This window comes from Suricata suricatta, chromosome 2 (genome assembly GCF_006229205.1).
Source record: "Suricata suricatta isolate VVHF042 chromosome 2, meerkat_22Aug2017_6uvM2_HiC, whole genome shotgun sequence".
NCBI classification, from domain to species: Eukaryota; Metazoa; Chordata; class Mammalia; order Carnivora; family Herpestidae; genus Suricata; species Suricata suricatta.
The window spans coordinates 83656981-83677423 of NC_043701.1; the positions used below are offsets into that span (position 1 = coordinate 83656981).

General features: G+C 38.4%; 1 protein-coding gene across 2 annotated transcripts in view; it reads right to left on the bottom strand.

Moving 5' to 3' along the window:
- Positions 1 to 9351, bottom strand: part of COL28A1 (collagen type XXVIII alpha 1 chain) — a 166980-nt gene extending 157629 nt beyond the window's left edge. For both annotated transcript variants that reach the window (XM_029929394.1, XM_029929393.1), the window contains exons 1-3: positions 9254 to 9351; positions 6168 to 6327; positions 4765 to 5321 (exon numbers count right to left, since the gene is read on the bottom strand). In XM_029929394.1, coding sequence (XP_029785254.1) covers positions 4765 to 5321; positions 6168 to 6294 — 684 coding nt within the window. In that variant the 5' untranslated portion in view covers positions 6295 to 6327; positions 9254 to 9351. The remainder of the gene's footprint in view (positions 1 to 4764; positions 5322 to 6167; positions 6328 to 9253) is intronic.
- Between the last annotated feature and the right edge of the window lie 11092 nt (positions 9352 to 20443).

The following is a 20443-nucleotide window of genomic DNA, read 5'->3' on the forward strand; positions in this document are numbered from 1 at the left end:
AGGTTGTCCAGGATGAGTCCTTGTTTGCACCTGTTATTCTGACATCCCTTCCAGACATATCTTAGAGAAATTCTTGTAGCACTTGTGTATTTCAGCATTCATTATTTTCAATAGTGAAAATTGGAAATAATGAAAATATCCATCAGTATTAGAATGGGTCAATAAGTGAATAAACTCTTCAGCGGCTAAAGTGAAAACATTGGGGCTACATATTTCAACATAAAAAATTTCCCAAGGACAGTGAGTGAGAAAGCAAGCTGCAGATGGATATACAGAACATGATCCAAATAAAAAAATATTTTAAACACACGTCGGAAGTTTAGTTTTTCTGGGAGGGAGAGAAGGAAGGGAATATTTTAAAAGTTCAAGAGTAATAAACAAGTAATCATTCAAGTCAAACTGTAATGTTTGAAAACAACTACTGGAATAAAAATGCAGAGCTCTGTCACCTTACAACCTTTTTATATTAAGCAACACCCTTCAGTATCAGTTTTTAAGCTCGTGAATTTAGCTGCCACTATGCCTGATGTATGATTTTACCCTTTTTTCAGCTCTTCCTTTGAGAATTTAATTCTGCTTTGCCATGTTAACTCTTTAAAAATATGTGCCATGAGGCTTAAAACCATAACAACATAACTAACTAATTTTGGAACTCATTTGATTTTGTGTTTGCTGGAATTTGTATTTCTATGGAAACAAAAATGGACCCAAGACTACATAATAGACAGGACTGTTTCAAACAAAGAACAAAGCTCTATCCCTAAGGGCACTTATAGTCTATAAGCCCCAGTGACAGAAAACAGCATACAGCAAGCAGCGTGGGAAGGAGATCCCAGACTGGGTGGGGAGGTGGGGAACAAGACAATTTCTGGAAATAGGTGGGTTTTCTGGATAATTTTCAAGAAGGAATGCAAAGAACCAACTCATTGATGGAATTCTCATCTATATGTCAAAGTTTATGAGGAAAAAAGTCATAAGAACCAGTGTGGGCAATAAGACAAAGGAAGCAGTGAGGAGGGACATTTCAAAGAGTGGACCAAAGGGCCCATGTGGACAGAGCTGGACGCCTTAGGAAGTAATGAGTGCCTTCACCTAGCAGAAGGCAAGTTATGTGGCCTACAGCTGGGAGAACGTGGTCAAAGCCATAGGGAAGGGCACATTCAGTTAAGATCTAGGTGGATGGGGGTGCCTGGGTGGCTCACCTGTTGAACGTCCTACTGCGGCTCAGGTCATGATCACACTGTTCATGGGTTCATGCCCCACATCAGGCTCTGTGCTGACAGCTCAGAGCCTGGAGCCTGCTTCAGGTTTTTTCTCTTTCTCTGTTCCTCCCTCCCTCATGCCTTGTGTCTCTCTCTCAAGAATAAATAAACATTAAAAAAAAATTTTTTTTTAAAGATCTATGTGGTTGCTGTAGTTTAAATGGAAGGGATAAATAGAGGAAAGCCCTCCCTAGAGCAAAAGAAGGTGCCTTTTATTAGTGGAGGCAGAGTTTTATGATATTATATATATGGAATGAAAAGGCTAGAATGGAACTGTCAATTTTGTGAATCAGTATGAGGTCAATGCTCTGAGAAGGGGACAGAGGAAATGTGTGGAAGGTGTCAACAGTATTGGCACAGTAGCAGACAGGATGAGAACAAAGCACGTAGTAGGTGAGGATTAGAAACTCTGTGACAAAAAAAATATCTTCAGCCTAATAGAATGGCAAAATAACCACTGTGAAATCTTTTCTGAAAGACCAACTTATACATATGGGAGATTGGAACTGTTGGAATTGTTTCCTTGGTTTCAATATGGTCATGTACATCATAATAAAACAGTATTAAGACATTTTACATATCCTCTTCAATGTGGAATCATCAGGTCTCTCTTGGGTCATTCAGAGCTGAAATGTATTCATGGGGTTCTTACATGATACTTTCTACTAGAGGTGCCAGAGAGCTGGTAATGATTCCTGGATTTGTCTTGCCTCTTGCGAAATCCACTCTTGGTGGGCACCCATGTCTGTTAAATCCAACTGAAGTCTACTCCTCAGGAGAAAGAGATAAACTGCTGACATAAAAAACAACCCAGTCAAATTCCAGAATTGTTCTCCTGGATATAAGAACTCTGACAGAAAAGGTACATATTGCATAAGCTTGTTTACATAAAAGCCTAGAAAGGAGTTAAGAGGCAAGGGAAGGATGTTGTGCAAAGAGGCATGAGGAAATCTGGGCATGGTGGAATGTTCTGTAACCTAACTGCGTTGGTGGTTTCGTGAATGTGTACATCTATCAAAACTCATAGAATTCTGTACTTTAAGTAGATGCAGTTTTGTACTTAAGTTATACCTCACTGACTTATTTTAGGAAGTCAACTACATAATCATCTCAAACTGAAAAGCTTAAGAATTCAACAAAAAATGTAATAGAAATAGATTAGATGAGGAATTTTTCCAATGGCCTGATCAAGAGTCTGGTTTTGCCTCCCACACAGTGGCACTTTGAAACATTGAAACTTAGTACATTGTTCTTTGAAGGGCCTAATGAGCCCTTTGGTCGATAAAAGTGTTTGGAAAGCAGCATCTCCTGAGAAGTGGTTTGTTCATAGAACTTCCATCTGAATAAACAAGCTGAAAGCACAAGATGCTAAGGAGGAGTGGGGTCATTGGGACACTTGGTCATTTTCTATTTTCCCCAGAAATGGACAAATAGCCCTGTTTCAAGTCTACCGCCAAGATCTTGCATTCTGAGTTGGGCACCAGCTCTCAGCGAAGAGAATGTGTCTAAAAGGAGTATGAACCTCCTGAGAGGCCAAAGAGATGCCTGACCTGCAACTTCTCCAGTCAGCAATTGGCAACTCATTATCTCAATTCAAGATTCTCTCCAGCACATGCTAGAATCTTCTATATTGGGTTAGTGGTAAGGACTGCTTAAATTATGGCACAGACAGGGCTAGGCAGTTAGCCAGGTACCCCCACCCCCCTGCACCACCTCACCCCTACATTTCCCTTTCACGCAAAAAAGATGCTCAGGGTAAGCACTCCCGCTAAGCCCCCTGGGGACTGAAATCACCATCGCCAATGTGGGCAGAGCTCTCCCTATCTACCCCCAACGCTCAAGAAAAAAAGACCAGAAACAATAGCAACTTTGGAGGAGGGATGTTGCTTAATTGTTTCTAGGCAATTCTGATTGAGAAAATTGTAAAACAGTTACTATTTCCCCCTTTCACTATAACTTCATAGGGTTAAGTGTGAAGACCTCAGGGCCTTTGCCTGGCATTACATTTTCAACTCTAAAATGAGGATAATACAGTACCTACATCATAATATTGTTGCAAACGTTGAATAAAATAAAATACGTAAGTAAAGTACTCAGGACAATGGCTAAGACACAGAGCACTCAAGATGTGATAACTATTATTTAGATTAAAAAGTTAATGTCTTGGTGCACCTGGGTGGCTCAGTCAGCTGGGCATCTGACTTCAGTTCAGGTCATGACACATCGTCTGTGGGCTCGATCCCTGCATTGGGCTCTGTGCTGACCGCTCAGAGCCTGGAGCCTGCTTCAGATTCTGTGTCTCCCTCTCTCTCTCTGCCCCTCCCCTGGTCACACTCTGTCTCTCTCTCAAAAATAAATAAACATATAAAAAATTTAAAAAGAAGTTACTGTCTCATGCTGAAAACAACATTTATAAGACTAACAAGTTATTATCTTATACCTTAAAGTTAATATTTAATAGAATTAACTTCTAGAATAGTTAAATACATACAACAAAAATATATAAATAAAATATAAAAATAGCATATAAGTAGAATTTACGTTATTAACTTATAAGAATAATGTTAGGAAAAAGACTGGGAGAAGAGACAAAAGGGCAAAACAATCTCTGAAACAAGGCTGAGATTTTTTGCAACCTATATGAAACAGCAATATGAAATGCTAGTATAAGGGACACATGTGTCTTGCCCTCTTCTCAAAAAATAAAAGAGAATCAGTATTTCTAAGAAAATCGATTTTTAACACTTAACACGTCAACCACTTTTTCTCTAGGAGTTTTTTTCTTGAGAAATACTCTGAAGGGGAATTTTATTTTCATTGCCTTCCCTTGTGTTTTCCCAAGCAGAAAGGAAAGGATCTCACACACAGCTGAGAAACCAGCAAAGAAAAACATTGAAGTAACTAATCAGACAAATCAAATGGCACTCATTGATATGCAGGAGAAACTGTTGGGTGACTGCAGGTTGCTGGTGGTTTTAAATTGGGTGTGCTTGCTAACACCTAAGAAACAAGGACATAATAAAAAAAATTGGAAGTTTACGAATTTTGCTTGAGTAGCACAACCTCACAGTTGGCGACACATTGAGTCAAAATATTTCTGCAGATGTTAAATGGGAAAAAAACTCAACTTAGCACTAATACTGCAGACCACAAGTTGAGCACAAATTGAATATAAGTCAGCAGTGTTTGTGATCCCAGGATGTATAAACAGGAGTCTGAAGCGTATAACTGGAAAGTAATTCTTCTAAAACCCTCAGCAGTGGCTGGCAATAAAGTTAGGAATGCAATCCTGGAGCACAAGCTCTGGTACTTTCCCAGTTTATCCCCTATAAACTATCAAGGAAATGGAGAGAGGCTTGGAAAGATTCTCTTAGCTATTTCCAAGGTAGATTCTTTTTCCTGTATCTTTCTGACCCATTGTCTACCCTTACAGAATTTATAATTAAGGTATCAACATTATGATTGGAAATACATATATAAAACCAACTCTTCAGGTACCTACCAGGCGATCTCGAATTTTATCTACAAGGGTTGGATCACTCAACAGTAGAATGGGCTCGCTAGGTGATTCCCCAGATATCAAATGAAGTTTGGCTTCATTGACAACAGTGGAAAGTCCAACGGTGATAAATAATATTCCTGCAGCTCTGGCGTCTTCAGAAATACTCTGGACATCTGGATTCTTTGGATGGTCAATGCCATCAGTCATCAACAAAGCCACTTTCACCCCATCTTTACGCCCTTCCCTCTTAAGTAAATTGGTGGCATTGGAGATGGCATAATAAGAGAAGGTGCCTTGCCCAATGAAATTCATAGACTTGACCCTCTGTTTAAAAGTCTGCAGATCCTTCCAAGAAGAAAACGGTGGATCAATTTGGACAGAGCTGCTAAATTGGAGTGCTGCCAGTTTGATATCATATTTCAAGGTGGGAACCGGGGTCAGTTGGAGAATCTTGTCACTCAAGCTATCCACAAAATCTTTCTGTTTATCAAAGAGAACAATTTTAGAACTTTCGGAGCTGTCCACAATGAAGACAACATCTATGAAGCAAGTAGAGCCTGAAATAGAACAAATAGGTTAGGCAAAATATTTGTTCCTCATCAGGAAACCACTTTGCATAAGGAGAGCCCTGAGGTGGTGGGATGTGTGTTGTTTGTTTTGGAGAGGAGGGGGGAGTGAAAAAGAGAGGTGCCCTGGAGATGGGGCTTAAGTTGTGAAGAACAAAATCACTTTCCAAATCTAGAAATTCGTTACCTCTTAAAATTACGCAAATGAAAAGCAAACAAACAAAATACCATGTATTTTAAGCATCTCCTCAAGTAAAATCTACTTTAGAAATCCAGCAAATATTGGGCAAAGCTGTCTAGAAGTAATACTCTGCCTAATCCTCAGGTTCTGTATCACATTTGTGAGGCTCCAGCTTGTTCAGAGGGTTGGTTTGGGGATTTTTTTTTTTAGCTTTTTTGAAATCCTAGGAGAAAGTAACTACACACATCACTTTGCAGCAATGAGGGAGAAAGACACTTAAAAGCAGAGACCTTGAGTTTGAATCCTAGCTCTGCGTCTTACTACTTCATTTGCCTATGGCCTTAGATGCCACTTAATCTCTCTGGGCCTCCATTTCTTTATCAGAGTGGTGCTCTCTGTCATTACTATTTTATAAAGCTACTGTGAGGCTCAACTGAGATAATGAATGTACAAGGACCCTAAAATATCTAATGTTTTTATGTATACAGGGTATATTATTATCACAATATAATTATATTAAAAATAGAGTGTTATATATGTTTTTATATATGTATGGTTTGCTATTTATATCAACTACTATTTGGAAAAAATTCATACTGGTGTTTTAACAGGCTAAACCTAATCATTAAAAACAAAAACAAAACTTTTTTTTTTACCCTGGAGGTCATTTTTCTTTCCAAGTAAATTGGACTTTGATCCTTTCCTTCTTTGTCCATATATTGTTTGGCTCATAAAAGCTGGCAAAAGCAGGAGATAGAAGACAAAATATCTGTTCCACATCATGGCAGGTGGTGAAAAGTCATCTGCTTGTAGTACCTTTAATAGAAAAATCAGTTATAAATACCTTGGTAAAATAAAATGTTTGCTATTTTTTAATTTCAAGCCAGCAGAATTGAAAACTGGCATGGGACAAGAGAAGAGAGTTCAAATTCATATTTTCAGAAAAACATCTACACTGAGATTTTAGAAGATTTTAATCCAAAGAAATCATGGCACCCCAACCAAACATTTATTAGTGAATATTTCTATATAGTCAAAGAATTACAGCCAAGTAATCTGAATTTCCCATTTTATTATGGGAAGTAGAGAGTGGGAAAAGCCATTTAAAAACATTTCAGTCCCACTCTGTATGATGACCTTGGTTGGAGCATAGGGTCTGTTTTGACATTTCCACATTTCTTCAAGGTGATATCAGATTGGTACATGGTTGTTTCATTATAACAAATTCCTGATGATCTCAATATTTTTACAGTGTTATAGAGAACCACCATCATTTCAACTCACAACTTTAGTGAATTCGAAAGGCTAGTCAAAAATGAAATTGCCCCTGTATTCCCATAGAACATCATTTCTCTTTTATACTCTTACTTGGAAACTTCATCTACAACCGAGTTCCAAGCAGGACTACAACTGCATATCCAGTGAAAGGAGTACGAGAACAAAAATAGTAGATTTGCTAAGCAACGTTGTTCTTCCAGTGAAGAACTGATAGACAGAAATAAGAGTTGAAATCAGAGCACACTTCCTCTGAACATTCCTGTAAAACTATTTTTCTGGGTCAATTATCAATGAAAAAATCTAATCCTGAATTAAAATCTTTAGCCATCTTCATCTCTCAGTATGCTCAGCTATCCACCCAATAACTTTTAAACCCACAGGCTTCCCTGGCAAGAGAAGGCTCACATGTGGCTAACTCAGAGTACTAGAGAAGGAACAAGAAGGTTTTTTTTTTTGAAACAATGTTCTGCATGGTTTGAAAATGCTCTCCTTCTGAAACTATACTGACTTCAGAAGTTCTGGAAAAGGAAATCATATTTTCCTTCACTTTGCCCTCAGGGAATGGGAACTAGGAAATCATGAACATGATTTTTCCAGGCTCAAATAGGGGGTGGAAATATACGCAAAAGCAGTGAGGAATGGAATGGATCACTGACTTCTTTCATATATGCCAGATAGAGAAACCCAAAAAGGAACCAAAGCTGTTGGGTTGAAAATGAACCAATGGATGGCTCCATGCCATGATCTGCTCCTCAGGTAATTGCCTAGCAGGAAGTTTATTAAGCTGACTCTGTATCAGTCTGGACAAGCACCTTTATTGGCAAGTTGCATCAAGTGCAATTGGCCAAATGTCAACAGTTCTTCAGATCAGGTATGTTAAGAAGAGAAGACAGCTGGATATTTAAAAAAAGAAGAAGAACAAGGAGTTTGCTGAGGAACTAGAACACATAAAGGACATGTTTCTCTCAAGTAATCCCTTGTTAACCAAAGAGAAGGATACAGAAGGAAGTACAAGTTTAACTGAAGACTAGCGTAAAAAGAAGGCTATGTAGCAGAGCACAGCTGCTATTGCATTTTCAGGGGGTGGGGGGCAGGCCAGGGAAATAACACCACATCCCTGATATCACATATGACCTTTCTCTTTTGTCGAACCCATTATCATGAGAGGCGTCTCAGAAGTTCTAGAAATAAGAGACTGAGAATGTAATTTCACTGAAAATACGAGAGATTTTTACAAGCTACACGATCAGTACAACTCTTCACAAATCTAAAGAAGGTGATTTCCCATGCAGGACCCTGAGAAGAAAACCACTTTCTTCTCGTTTGTTGGCCTCATTTGGGGCTTTGGAAATCCTGTCTTTAAATAAGGACTCATCTCCCCTAAAACTAAGCACCTGCTCATACAGTTGTGTGTGTGTGTGTGTGTGTGTGTGTGTGTGTGTGTGTGTTTGGTCACATAACCATGAGTTCACACCTGAAGCTTTGCCTATACAATGCTCACTATCACATCCTCTTCACTAGCAACAATCACAATGTCTCATATTTTATTACTATTTGCTTTGATAATTTAACTAGCTCTCTCAAAGCAGTCTTGCCATGCCTCTCTCTTTCCTGGTATTAGCCTGAGGATACCCTTATACCTTTGGTTTCTAGTTCCACTGCCTTCCTGAAATCTCTTTCTTTCTTATTAGTTTGCCATCTTAAGAGCACATTCATTTCTAATCATTTTGCCATGTTTTATTTTGCCTCAGTTTTCAATAATTCTTATCTTTTGCTCATTTAGCTTCATATACAAGTAAAATAGGTCAGGGGGAAATGTCATTAGTTAAATAAAAGGAATATAAACCTCTATGTTTACTATAAGCTGCACTTTTAAAATGCAGAAACAAAGATTATCTTTAACCAAATGCTATATATTTGCCTTTTTTGCCTAAAATTTATTTGGGGTAAATATCAGAATCAATAAATCCAAGAGGCTTTATTTTTTGTGACTTTTCAAAACTAAAATTCTTTCAGCAGAGTTTACCAATTGTATTCACAGTGTTTGCATAGCATTTATTTTACATAAAGAGAAAATTATCAAATGAACACTTTATCCAAATTGCCAAACTAACCAAATTATCAAGCATTCTATAATTAATACTGAGTCATAAAAATATGTTCCAAATTAAGAAAAAGAGGTCCCAGAAGAGGTTAACATCATTGCAATGCTAGGTAGTAGCCTGTGAATTAAAAATCAATTTTCAAATAACTTTGACATAAATTTTAAATGCCTACATTTTAACAATTATTTATATTTTTCTAATAATTAATTTAAAGTAATGGCAGAAGATAGAAAAATTTTCTATCAGCTATTATTTTCAGCTTCCTTCGCATAGTAAGTATGCAAACCTTTTAGTCTTCCACAGTGCCTAGGTGGTCATCTCTGATTTCAAGTGATTAAAATAAAACAGTTATGTCTTACCTTATAAAGTTTGTCAAGCGGGAATTAAAGACTGATTAAGCAAATGCCAACAGCAAGGACCATTGTTGGGGATGGAGTTGGCTATTTGATATTGTTCTGTGCTGGGGAAACAAAAATTATCTTTGCTCTTGGAACTTTTGCAACCTTTTATTCATGTTTATTAGCCTAAGGAAAAGCAAGAGTGGTCAGGCATTTGGCCAGGGTGCAAGATCTGGGTGGGATCAGAAAGTAATTTAAAGGAACAGTGTCCTCTTGGAACAAGTCTGTGTCCTCCAGACTGTTATAAAAATAACTTGAGCCAATTTCCTACAATTTTGGCATTTATTGACAGCCTGCCTTGGTTCCTCATACCATATCCTCCTTCTGTTTCTACGTTTCTTTGCCTGGGGTGTGCTCTGTAAGATATTGGTTCCGAACAGCTCTTTGAGAGAGTGTAAATGACAACAGACTCAGATGTAAAACTGATTTTTCAGGATGGGTTTTTCAATGTGGGTTGATAATTATTGGAGCTGGATGAAGAGTCTAGAGAAGTTCATTATTCTAGCCTTTCTATGTCTGGGATTTTTGAAATTTTTTATACTGAAGTTGATATAATATACAGTGAAAGAGTGATTTGAATTTAGTTCTGGTTCTGTCTCTAATATGGGGACCTCTGTTTCCCATTTATGAAACAAGGGAGGGAGTGAACTTATTTATCAAGATCCTTCCAAAACAGAACAAAACAAAAAACATTAGGGAAAAAAAGGGATGTGTGTGCCTGGGTGGCTCAATCGGTTAAACGTCCGGCTTCGGCTCAGGTGATGATCTCACAGTTCGCGGGTTTGAGCCCCGCATCGGGCCCTGTGCTGACAGCTCAGAGCCTGGAGCCTGCTTCAGATTCTGTATCTCTCTCTCCCTCTCTGACCCTCCCTTGCTCACCACCTCTCTTTCTCCCTCTCTCTCTCTCAAAAATAAAAATATTTTAAAAATTAGAGAAAAAAAGATCCTTCCAAACTATAACACAAGAGCTAGGTTTACAGTGGTCAATATTCTAAGCTCTCTGTCCCAGAAAGGCAGTCACTGAAGTGGCTCCATTCTCTTTTTATCCTGTTTCCTACCTTCTGGTTACAACCCATATTAAGTCGGTGTTTGTCAGTGCAAAACATACTGCCAAGAAGCCACTTGACTCCTAGGCAACTAACAGACAGGCTTCTCAATGAACTGCCTCACAGAGAGTAGCAAGAGATCAGAGATAGCTATACAAATCTTTCCGTTCTCATTATTTAAAGTTAGCTTTCTTAGGAAGGCACTTTGACATTTACAGATACGCTTATTGTGACATAATAGCTTCTACTTCATGAACACTTTACCAAGTGTGAGGCACTGTGCTAAATGCTTTATTTATGTTACGGCATTTAGCCCTCTCAAAACATCACCCCTATGTACAGTAAGTGCTATAAGAATTCACATTTTGCAGATGAGGATGTTGAGGCAGAGAAGAGTGTGGTAACTTTCCCACTGTCATACTGATGCTAGAGAATGTCAGAATGGGGTCTTGGTTCAGATGTATCTGAACCCTAAGCCTCACTTAAAACAACTAATGCATTATGAAATTATGTATCTGGGTAAATGTTCATGTGTTCATGGTCTCTGCACCACAAAGCAGTTTTTGAGGAACTGAGGAAGTTTTCTGAGGCTTTGATAATAGAAAAACAGTGGGTAACAATGCAGAAGTACAGATGGAATTTCACAGGAAGCAACCACGTATGTACTTTAAATAGTCTGTGAACGTTAGCCACACTTTTCACTTTTGTGAGATGAGAATGATGGGACAAGGAAGTGGCTTTTTTTCAGAAGGTCAACTCCCTTTTTTCTGGGGAAGAGTATCAACTTGAAGAACAGTAATAATACTTCTAAGAAGCAGCCAGGTAACTCCTGGAGGGGGAAAATGTACTAAAACCCTCCTGCTTGGCAAGTTCTGTCGGACGTTGGTGACAGGTTGGAGTCCTGCCTATTCATCATTTTCCTTCCATCCTCCAAGGTCAAATAGTAGCCCGCACCCAGGGTTTGCCCCCTTTTATTCCCAGGTGTGGCTATCAGCACTAAGTTAATTGGGGAGGTGACTCCAAAGAAAATCTTGTGTTCTGTCCATTTCCATGAAAAGGCTAGTTACATAAGGCAATTGGTTTTACATGAGGAGAAACAAAATGTCATGGATGAAGACTGTAGTCTTAATCCTAATAGATGGTCTTGAATTAGTATGAATCAGGACTTACACACTCCAAACAAGGGAACGTGGATAATGATGATGACTAGAAAAGGCAACTTGGAGTCCATGACCTTTTGACAGTTGCTCTGTATCAAAGTCTTTTTGTTTTTAATTTTCATTATGCCTTTATTATTGGTTATAGGGGCCCTACCTCCTTTATACGTCCACTAGACAACATCTACCTTAATATTTCTAACTTTTTTATTACTTACAGTGCACAGTGCTGGCTGTAGCAAAGTCTTCATAGAAAAAAGAAGCACACTATTTTTACTATTATTACGGTAATGGCCTAGAATAAGCACTCAAAAAATATTTATTAAGTTATTTTTGAAATAATTTTTTGGTATTCATCAGTCACTTGAGAACTGTGATACTATAGATTGCTCTCTTCCAGAGCTCTACTGGACAAGAAATCTTTTTTCATCTTTTTCAAAAATGTTTTATACTCTACCACAGTAGAATCTATGTTGGCTTTATTTGTTTTGGTACCAGTGCTGAGGTCTCCATTTCAGTAGTGAAGGTGTTTGGGGGTCCTAGAAACATTTTAGAGGGATCAAAGTCTGGGATGTCTCGTGTATATTGGAAGGTTTTATCTGCTTGAGCTTACAGAAATAATGAAAAGGCTAAGTAACATATCAGCTCAAACTTTTATTGAAGTTATACATCTGGACCAAGACCAAGTTTTAAGGTAATGTTTCACAATCTTCTCCCAATTTCTGTCAACTTTCACAGTGCTGATTCAGAGTAACAAAGAACATTATCAAGTGAGAAAAGAGAAGTCAAAGACCTTTTTACTCAATTTGAAGATATCTGTCTTTGGAAGTCCCCTTCTATTTTTTTCAGCATAAAATCTTGAGGTAGTAGGGTTTTTTATTTACCCTAAAGCTCTGAAGTTCTTGGGATTCACCATCTTTCTGGGCTCTAACACTGTGACTTGAACATTCTCTCATGTCATTCATCCATTAATTAAAGGGACACCAAAATGGATTTAGTTTTATTTATCAACTAAGGAAAGGATTAAAAATATTCAAAGACAACAAGGAAGTGAAAATTACCACTGGTAATAAAACAGAGGCAATGTGTCATTGTTTCAGTCTGGAGCAGTGTGACTGTAGCACACCTCCCCTCTCCAAATCCTGTTTGAGTTGGCTCTTCTACATTCTCTTTACTCACTTACAGTTTGTAATGTTTGCTCCCTGATATATCTGGATTCATTGTTTGTCATTTGGTCTCCAGCTTGAGTAATTGTGTCACAAATGTAACATACAGTGCCCTAGACCACACTGACAGCATAAATTTCCATTTCCCAATCTTATGATTGCTAAAATCTTTCTTTGAAAAATTTTTTCAATATTGATTTTTCTCTTTGTCTGTATTTATTTTTTACTAAGAGCAAATTAATTCATGCCAAAAAACCAGAGTGCAATCTGGAAAATTTTACAATTTTCCTGTCTAATAAATGTCTCAAAGTGCTTAGGTCTTGTGGTACCATAAGTTTGAATGTTCAGGTTTTTTTCTTTTCAAAATTATTCCCTTTGGTTAGTGGATAGGGCACTCTTAACTTTTTCATGCAGTCCACCAAAAAGAAAGATCAGATCTATTTAAGCCTTGCCCAAACTTTTGCTTTAATGGGGAAAATATTTTCTATTATTTAGTTGATTTTACTTTCAGGTATTAGAAAGTGTTATACTGTATTGGGGTGAATTATTTAATTCCCTACTAGATGTATTTGAGCTTTCCTTGTATGAGGGGCAATGAATAGCATCAAATTTAAGAACTGAAAGGAGACTTCGACACACCTTTCATTTGATTTTTTCATTTCACAGATGATAAACTAGAGGGTAGGTGTTGAGACCCACCCAAAGGTCCTACCATGAGTCGGTGGGGAATAGAGTTCAGATCTTGGTGTGGTAGGGGGCCATCTTTCATTAATCCTGAAGCCCTCAGGAGGTTTCTTGGCCTTCATACCATCCAGGTTTGTCCCACAGCAGGAGAAAAAGGAGGCTGGTCTATGGCCAACACTATATGTTTGAAAAATATGGATTTACTTAAGGGGCAAATGGCTCAGGACAAATTATCATAGGCTAAATTCCTGCACGTCATGAGTCTCACACCTCACTGTGTATGCCTGGGCCATAAAAGGCAGGAACATCAGTTGTTGAAGAGCTGTTTCCTTGGTTTTGGGTAGGTTCGCCTGAGGAGCTGGGGATTGTTACAAAAATTCCAGTGACCAACTGTGCATGTTATTGATACCTAGTCAAAATACAGCCAGTAATATAAGAGGATATCATCACCTGTATGTGTAAGTTTCAGAAACTCAACACCCATTTGAATGCTGTGGTCAGTCCATTTGGGATTTAATAAGAATATCCCCCAAAAGGAAGTTCTTAGAATAACTCTCAAATTTCTGGAAGTAAAATGTTTGAAAAAAAATTAAGTAACATTATCTCACATTATAGCAACCCATGACAACTCCGTTTTACAGAACATCGTCCCCATTTGAAGTAATAGAGTCAACTGTTTTTTGCATTCCATCTAAATCATATAGTTTTTCCTATATAGTTTTCATCCTTTTAAATTCTGCAATAAGAGTAAATTATTCATGGGAAAGTTTACAGCGAAAGAGACCTGAGGTGAGTTAATATTTTTCCATTTTGGGATACGAGAAATCTTTTAATAAAATAAAGCTCTACACAAACATAAGGTACCTATTATAATCACTATTTATTATTTATATCCAGAACTATAGGTTCTGAAATTACACATGTATGATTTTTTTTGAAGGAGAAAACTTTTTTTCTTAAAGAACTTGGAAGCCAGTACACTAGGTGTCAGGACGTAACATACAAGCCCTTTAAGCGCAAGGATTGTTTGGTTTGAAGGTGTTCAGAGCAGACGGGGCAGCCTGGAAAATAGATCACTAAGATTTGGGGATTTCGTAAGGTTTGAGAGGAATTTTGCAGGGAGGGGGAAACTTAGTAACCAGGGCAGTGAGAGAGAGTTTTCAGTAGATGAAACAGCGTGAACGATGGGAGGGAGAGGGGGTTCCGCCCAGCGGGACAAGGGATTGCTGTGGAAATTGGCAGCACCGTGTGTTTCTGGACGGGCGCACTTTCCAAGAACTGGCTGAAGAGTGTGAAAGCGGTCTGGAGAGCAGAAGCCAGGAAGGCGTTCCAAGCAGGTGTCTAGCTGAGCGCGGCAAGCGTCAGCTTGGAGCACCACCCTGGGAGGTAGGTACTATTTTATCATTCTCATTCAACAGATGCGGAAATTGAGGGACAAAGATATTTTGCAACCAGCTCAAGATCACATATGCAGTTTCTAGAGCCCAGAATTCAAATTCAGGTGATGAGTCCACACAGCAAATCACAAGGTGATGCTTCCTCCTTGTGGCCTCTTCTTTCATTGTGCAGTTTGGTCTCTCAGTCCTCAGATCGATTTTGTGGGTGTTCAGACTGATTTGGTAGTTATCCAGCTGTGTTACAAGCATGAGGCAAGCGAAGGGTCCCCTTACTACTCTGCCATCTTAACTCCTCTCTTTATACACTTTTTTAAAATAATTTTTTTAAACATTTATTTATTTTTGAGAGACGGAGACAGATCATGAGCAGGGGAAGGGCAGAGAGAGAGGGACACACGGAATCGGAAGCAACCTCCAGGTTCTGAGCTGTCAGCACAGAGCCCTACGCGGGCTCCAACCCACGAGCTGTGAGGTCATGTCCTGCGCCGAAGTAGGACGCTCAACTGACCGAGCCACCCAGGCGCCCCTCTTTATATACTTTATAATGTAAGTAATTTTTACTTAATTATATATTTTCCATTATGTTAATTGACCAAATTCGGAAATGCCAAATACTGACACAAATTAGGACTGACCCTGGGTCTTGAGGAACTATTGCTTGAAAAAAGATATTTGGGCACCACCTTGTGGGACTTTGTGGAAAGACACAGTGCGAGGGACCGCTTTGTCTACCATCATTAACAGATTAAAATTCTTAATTGCTTCTGATGCTGAATGGGTAGAATGTAATTGGTTTCTATAAAATTTTCTGGGGAAGAGAATAAGAGGGTAAGTCAAAGTGATGACAAAATTACTTTAATGTATGAATCAGAATCTAACATCTGATGAAATTCCAAATATATTTATTTAACAAACATTAACTCACATACAGTTCCTACTATATGTGAGACATTGGATGAAAAAAACAAATAAGACCCAGTCACTTCAGCCCAGTGAAATAGATAAGGAAGTAAAAGGCAGTGGCAAATTTTACCAGAAATATATATATTTTAAGTAATGAAAAGACAAACACTAGTTAATGATACCATGCTGATGTGTTTGGAAGAAAAGTGTACTGTTACCAGCAAATTACTCTGACATTCATCAAATGAAAAGAAGATGGATAAAGGCATGCGTAGATGGACAGATATATGATCAAGAACATACGTCAGTTATAGATCAAGTGTTAATCATGGAATCCAGGTGGTGGGCAGTGAGATAACTGTATAATTCTGTCAACTTTTCTGTATGTTTGGATATTTTCATACAAAATATTAGTTAAAAAACAGGTAATGACAATACAATATGACAATATCTATAAAAGAGACCTGTGAACAGGGCACTCAGTCCACACTGTGACATGGAGGTTGGAAGTCCAGGGAGCCGAAGATAAATAGGCAATTCTCTGATGCTATGTTAAAGGGTTTAGACTTTATCTGGAAAGCAACAAGGAGCCACTGAATAGGTTTAAGCAGAGGAGTGACATGATCACATTTTCATTTTAGGAACATTGCTCTGCTGGCTGTGTAAAGAATTAATTGCACGGAAGCAAACCTGGAGACTGAAAGACCCTATTATAGCAAATTCACAAAATGCCAATGAAAGATAAGGCTCTCAAATACCAGCAGCGTGGATGGAAAGAAGTGAACAATTCTGAGAAATACTTAGGAAACAGAACCAAAGGGCTTACTAACTAACTGGCTTAGGAAAGGGAAGGAAATGAAAAAGCACAGCATCCAGTGTTTTTGCTAAAGAGTATTTAGCCATTGGCTCTCTGAAAATATATGTGTGTACATATGTACACAAATTTATGTAAGTTTATTACAAATGTCACTGATATAAAGAGTGTGTGGTATATTTATAAATATTATTTACAAATCATAACAAGATATACAAATGTCTGTATTATAAATTCCACATTGCAAATTGATTATCAGAATGCTTTCATCTATTTTTGCCAGATTCTTGTATCCTTAGTCAACCTCTGGTTGCAATTGATGCCTGACTATAGTTCTCACAGGGATGTTGACTGATATTTCCATTTTCTTTAGAAATATGCCCCTTCTTTCCTATTTCTATGGTACTTATGTTAGTGTATAACTTTTGGTATTTTTCCTCCCATTATTCACACCTCCCCATAGAAGAAGTTAGACTTATCCTGAATGACAGGTGCAATAGTCTAACATACATTTGTCCAAGTTTCCTGTAACCACGTCCTTCATCATCAAATAAGGTTCTAATAGCCTGAGCATTTGCCTAATTTATACACCATGTGTGAATGTTTCTAATGATATATAGTACCATTCCCTTTACAGTATTATACACGTAATATACAGGATCATACTTAATATTAGAAAAGTATCTTTTTCTCAAGACTTATTGCCTGACAACTGTCAGAATAACTACAATGTATATGACTCTTCTAGAGCCATTTAATGCATAACCTTCAGCACTATAGGTGTCAGTCCCGTGTAACATAACACTTTTCATGCAATTAATATTTTGGTATATAGAGTGCAATAATTTTTTGTGATTTATTATTATATATTTTTAATTTATTATTTTAGTTTATTATTTATTTATTGACAGGGAAAGAGAGCACATGTGGATGAGGGGGGAGGGGCAGAGAGAGAGAGAGAGAGAGAAAGAATCTCAAGTAGGCTCCAGCCTCAGGGCAGAGACCAATGCAGGGCTTGTTCTACAACCCTGGGATCATGACTTGAGCCAAAGTCAGGAGTCAGATGCTCAATCAACTAAGCCACCCAGGCGCTGCTTTTATATTTTATCATTTATATTAACTTATTTAAAACTTGAAATTTCCGTTGCATACAGTTTTTTTGCTCTTTTGATTCCATTTGAATATCACCAATCTGTTGAAGATGCAGGACTCCATTGGATGCATTATAAAACAGCATTATTTTACTCGCCATTGTCCTTTTGTTTCTATTTTTGAAGCCAGGATATATATTTTTTTTATCTTTTTTGCCACTTAGATGAAATCACAGGCTGATGCCATGAGTCTTTGGGTCAGTCTTTTATATAAAAATCTCTTCTTCCACATTTAATTATAAAAACCATCTGCTTCCCATAATCAAAATGTCTATTCCCATGTAGTAGCCCAAACTGACCTTGAGGATTCTCTTCTCCATACCTGGGACTCCCATTTCCCCACTTTGTGCCTGTCTGTCTTTCACACACTCATGAAGAGCAGGTAGACCGGCAGGAAAGAGCTATTTAACTGTCTTGCTATGGTTCCGGAAGGTATTCAAGTGATGTTTCTCCACTGCGGAGCTGTCCCTCATTCTTTGGGAGACTGCTTCACTGGGGATCTCTCATCTCAAGTTCTTTTAAAGCCAGCTGGGTCTTTTCTGTGGGGGGTGTGGAACTCCACCTCCTCTCACATCGGCCTATTCTCAAAGGAACACCTCCAGGGCCTCTCAGCTAGGTCACCTCACTCTCATCAGAAAGCCCTCTTATTGACTGGGCTATGCTGCCTCTCTTGCCCTTGTGGCCCTCATCCTGTCCACAAGGTATGCTCCAGCATCATTTATCTTGACAAACTCCAGGAGTTTCACTCCAGGAGTCAAGTTTCCAACAGATGCTCCTCTCACTGCTCAGCTTCGGAACAACCAAGCTGGCCTTTAGAATTTTCATGCGTGGCTCAGATAGCAGACCACCTGTGTTTCTGTTCCAGCTTGCACAGATCAAACCCTCCAGGGACAACAGTACTGTCAGATCTCTTCTAGGGAAGTAGGAGTAAGACTTGCTGGGCATGAGCTTCTCCAAAGAAATCTCTCTCAGACTCTTCAGTCCCAAGCCCTCTTCAGGAGGGTTTGGGGTCTTTAGTGTACAAAATCTACAGGTGGTAGCATCTCACTTTGGAATGTGGGAGTAATCATCACCTATTACTCTGTTCCAGGCTAGTGGGGCTTTAGCCAGACACTAGAAATGACAAATTCCATTTTGAACATCTTATTACTCAGATAAACATGTATGAGCATGGATAAACCCTGAAACAGAAACAGAGAAATGAAAACAGTTGTGCATGATGGGAATATCAGAATTTCAAGATACGTTCTTCAATACTGCTTTCACAATAGTATTTTTAAATTTTTGAGTTGGAATGGAAGCATTCACATATTTGTGTAATTTTTCATCATGCAATCCTTTCATCATGATTCAATAAATAGTGAAGGGAACAATGATGACTGTAACATGTATCCCATCCTCAAGGAATTAAAAAACCATATAAATATGTTGCAGTATAATAGGTAATAGCATTATTACAGTATATAATGTGTGTGTGTACGCGTGTGCATGTGCGTGTGCATGTGTGTGAAGATCCAAAGAATCCTAGGCACAGTAGACAAGATGCTAAGGAGTTTGGAAAGATAGACAATACTCACAGCTATTGGAGACATCAAAGAGGAGTTGAGTGATATACCTTGAAGGATGAATATAATTTAATTTTTCTAATTCTTGGAGAAGGGCATTCCAGAAAAGAAAAAAAAAAGGAACAAGGGCATGGTACTGGGTGGTGGATTGTGGAATTCCTCATTTCTTGTCTTCTCAAAAGAAAGAATTCAGTTGAGAGACCCGATAGAGAGTTAAAGTAGTAAAGGCCTTTTATTTAGCAAAGTGAAAGTACACTCCAAAGACAGAGGAGGGGGATGACCCGAAGGTGGGTGAGCAGCACCCCGAGTTTCTCATTGTGTTCTTTTATGGGGTTTATTTGGTCTCCTCCCTCTTATCTTACTGTCACTCCATCTTGGGTCTGCCTTGGTTTCCTCCTCTCCAACCTTTCCGGCAAGTCTGTGTTAGTCATCTTCCCATAAGTGTGTAAGCATAACCTATGTTGGGGGCTCAAACCGCATTGCAAACGGTATTATAATGGTATTATAATGGTATTATTACAGCCTCGGAATTACTAGAGCACACCGTCTTTCATAAGTGTGCATGCTCCAAAGTTGGGGAAGTACTGTAGCCCGTATCTTCTACTTATCAGTCTGTGCTAAGCAGCAAAGGGGATTGGTCTAAGGGAAATGGGGCAGAGACTTGGCAGAGACGGGGTGGTCCCTGGCATTTGTCCTTCTGTTATCTTCCTTTCTCCCCTCCTGCTCCTGGATATCAAACTGCCTACTCTAGCAGGCATGTTACAGGAAAGGTGCTATATAAAAATAATAGGCACAATTCAGTAGGGCTAGAACTGGCATTGGTTAAGGGACCAAACGGGAAAAGCACATTGGGCCAGAATGGGGACAACTTCATGGTGATAACATTTAAAAAAAAATATCCCAGAAGCTTTCGTGCATGTTACATGGAGAGGACTATCCACTATTTTATGTAATTTATTAATCTTTAAATCATTAGTACATATTTTACCTCATTTATACAACTAATATATTAAAAATATATAAATTTAATAAGCTAGATTTACTCAAACTCATAAACGTTGCAAACTGAATACTTCTCAAGTTTAGAGTAGCAGATTATTTTTTTTAATTTAATTTAATTTAATTTTATTTTATTTTATTTTTCTCCATAATATTTTATTGTCAAATTGTTTTCCATACAACACCCAGTGCTCTTCCCCTTAAGTGCCCTCCACCATCACCACCACCTCTTTTCCCCCCTCCCCCTTCCCTCTCAACCCTCAGTTCAT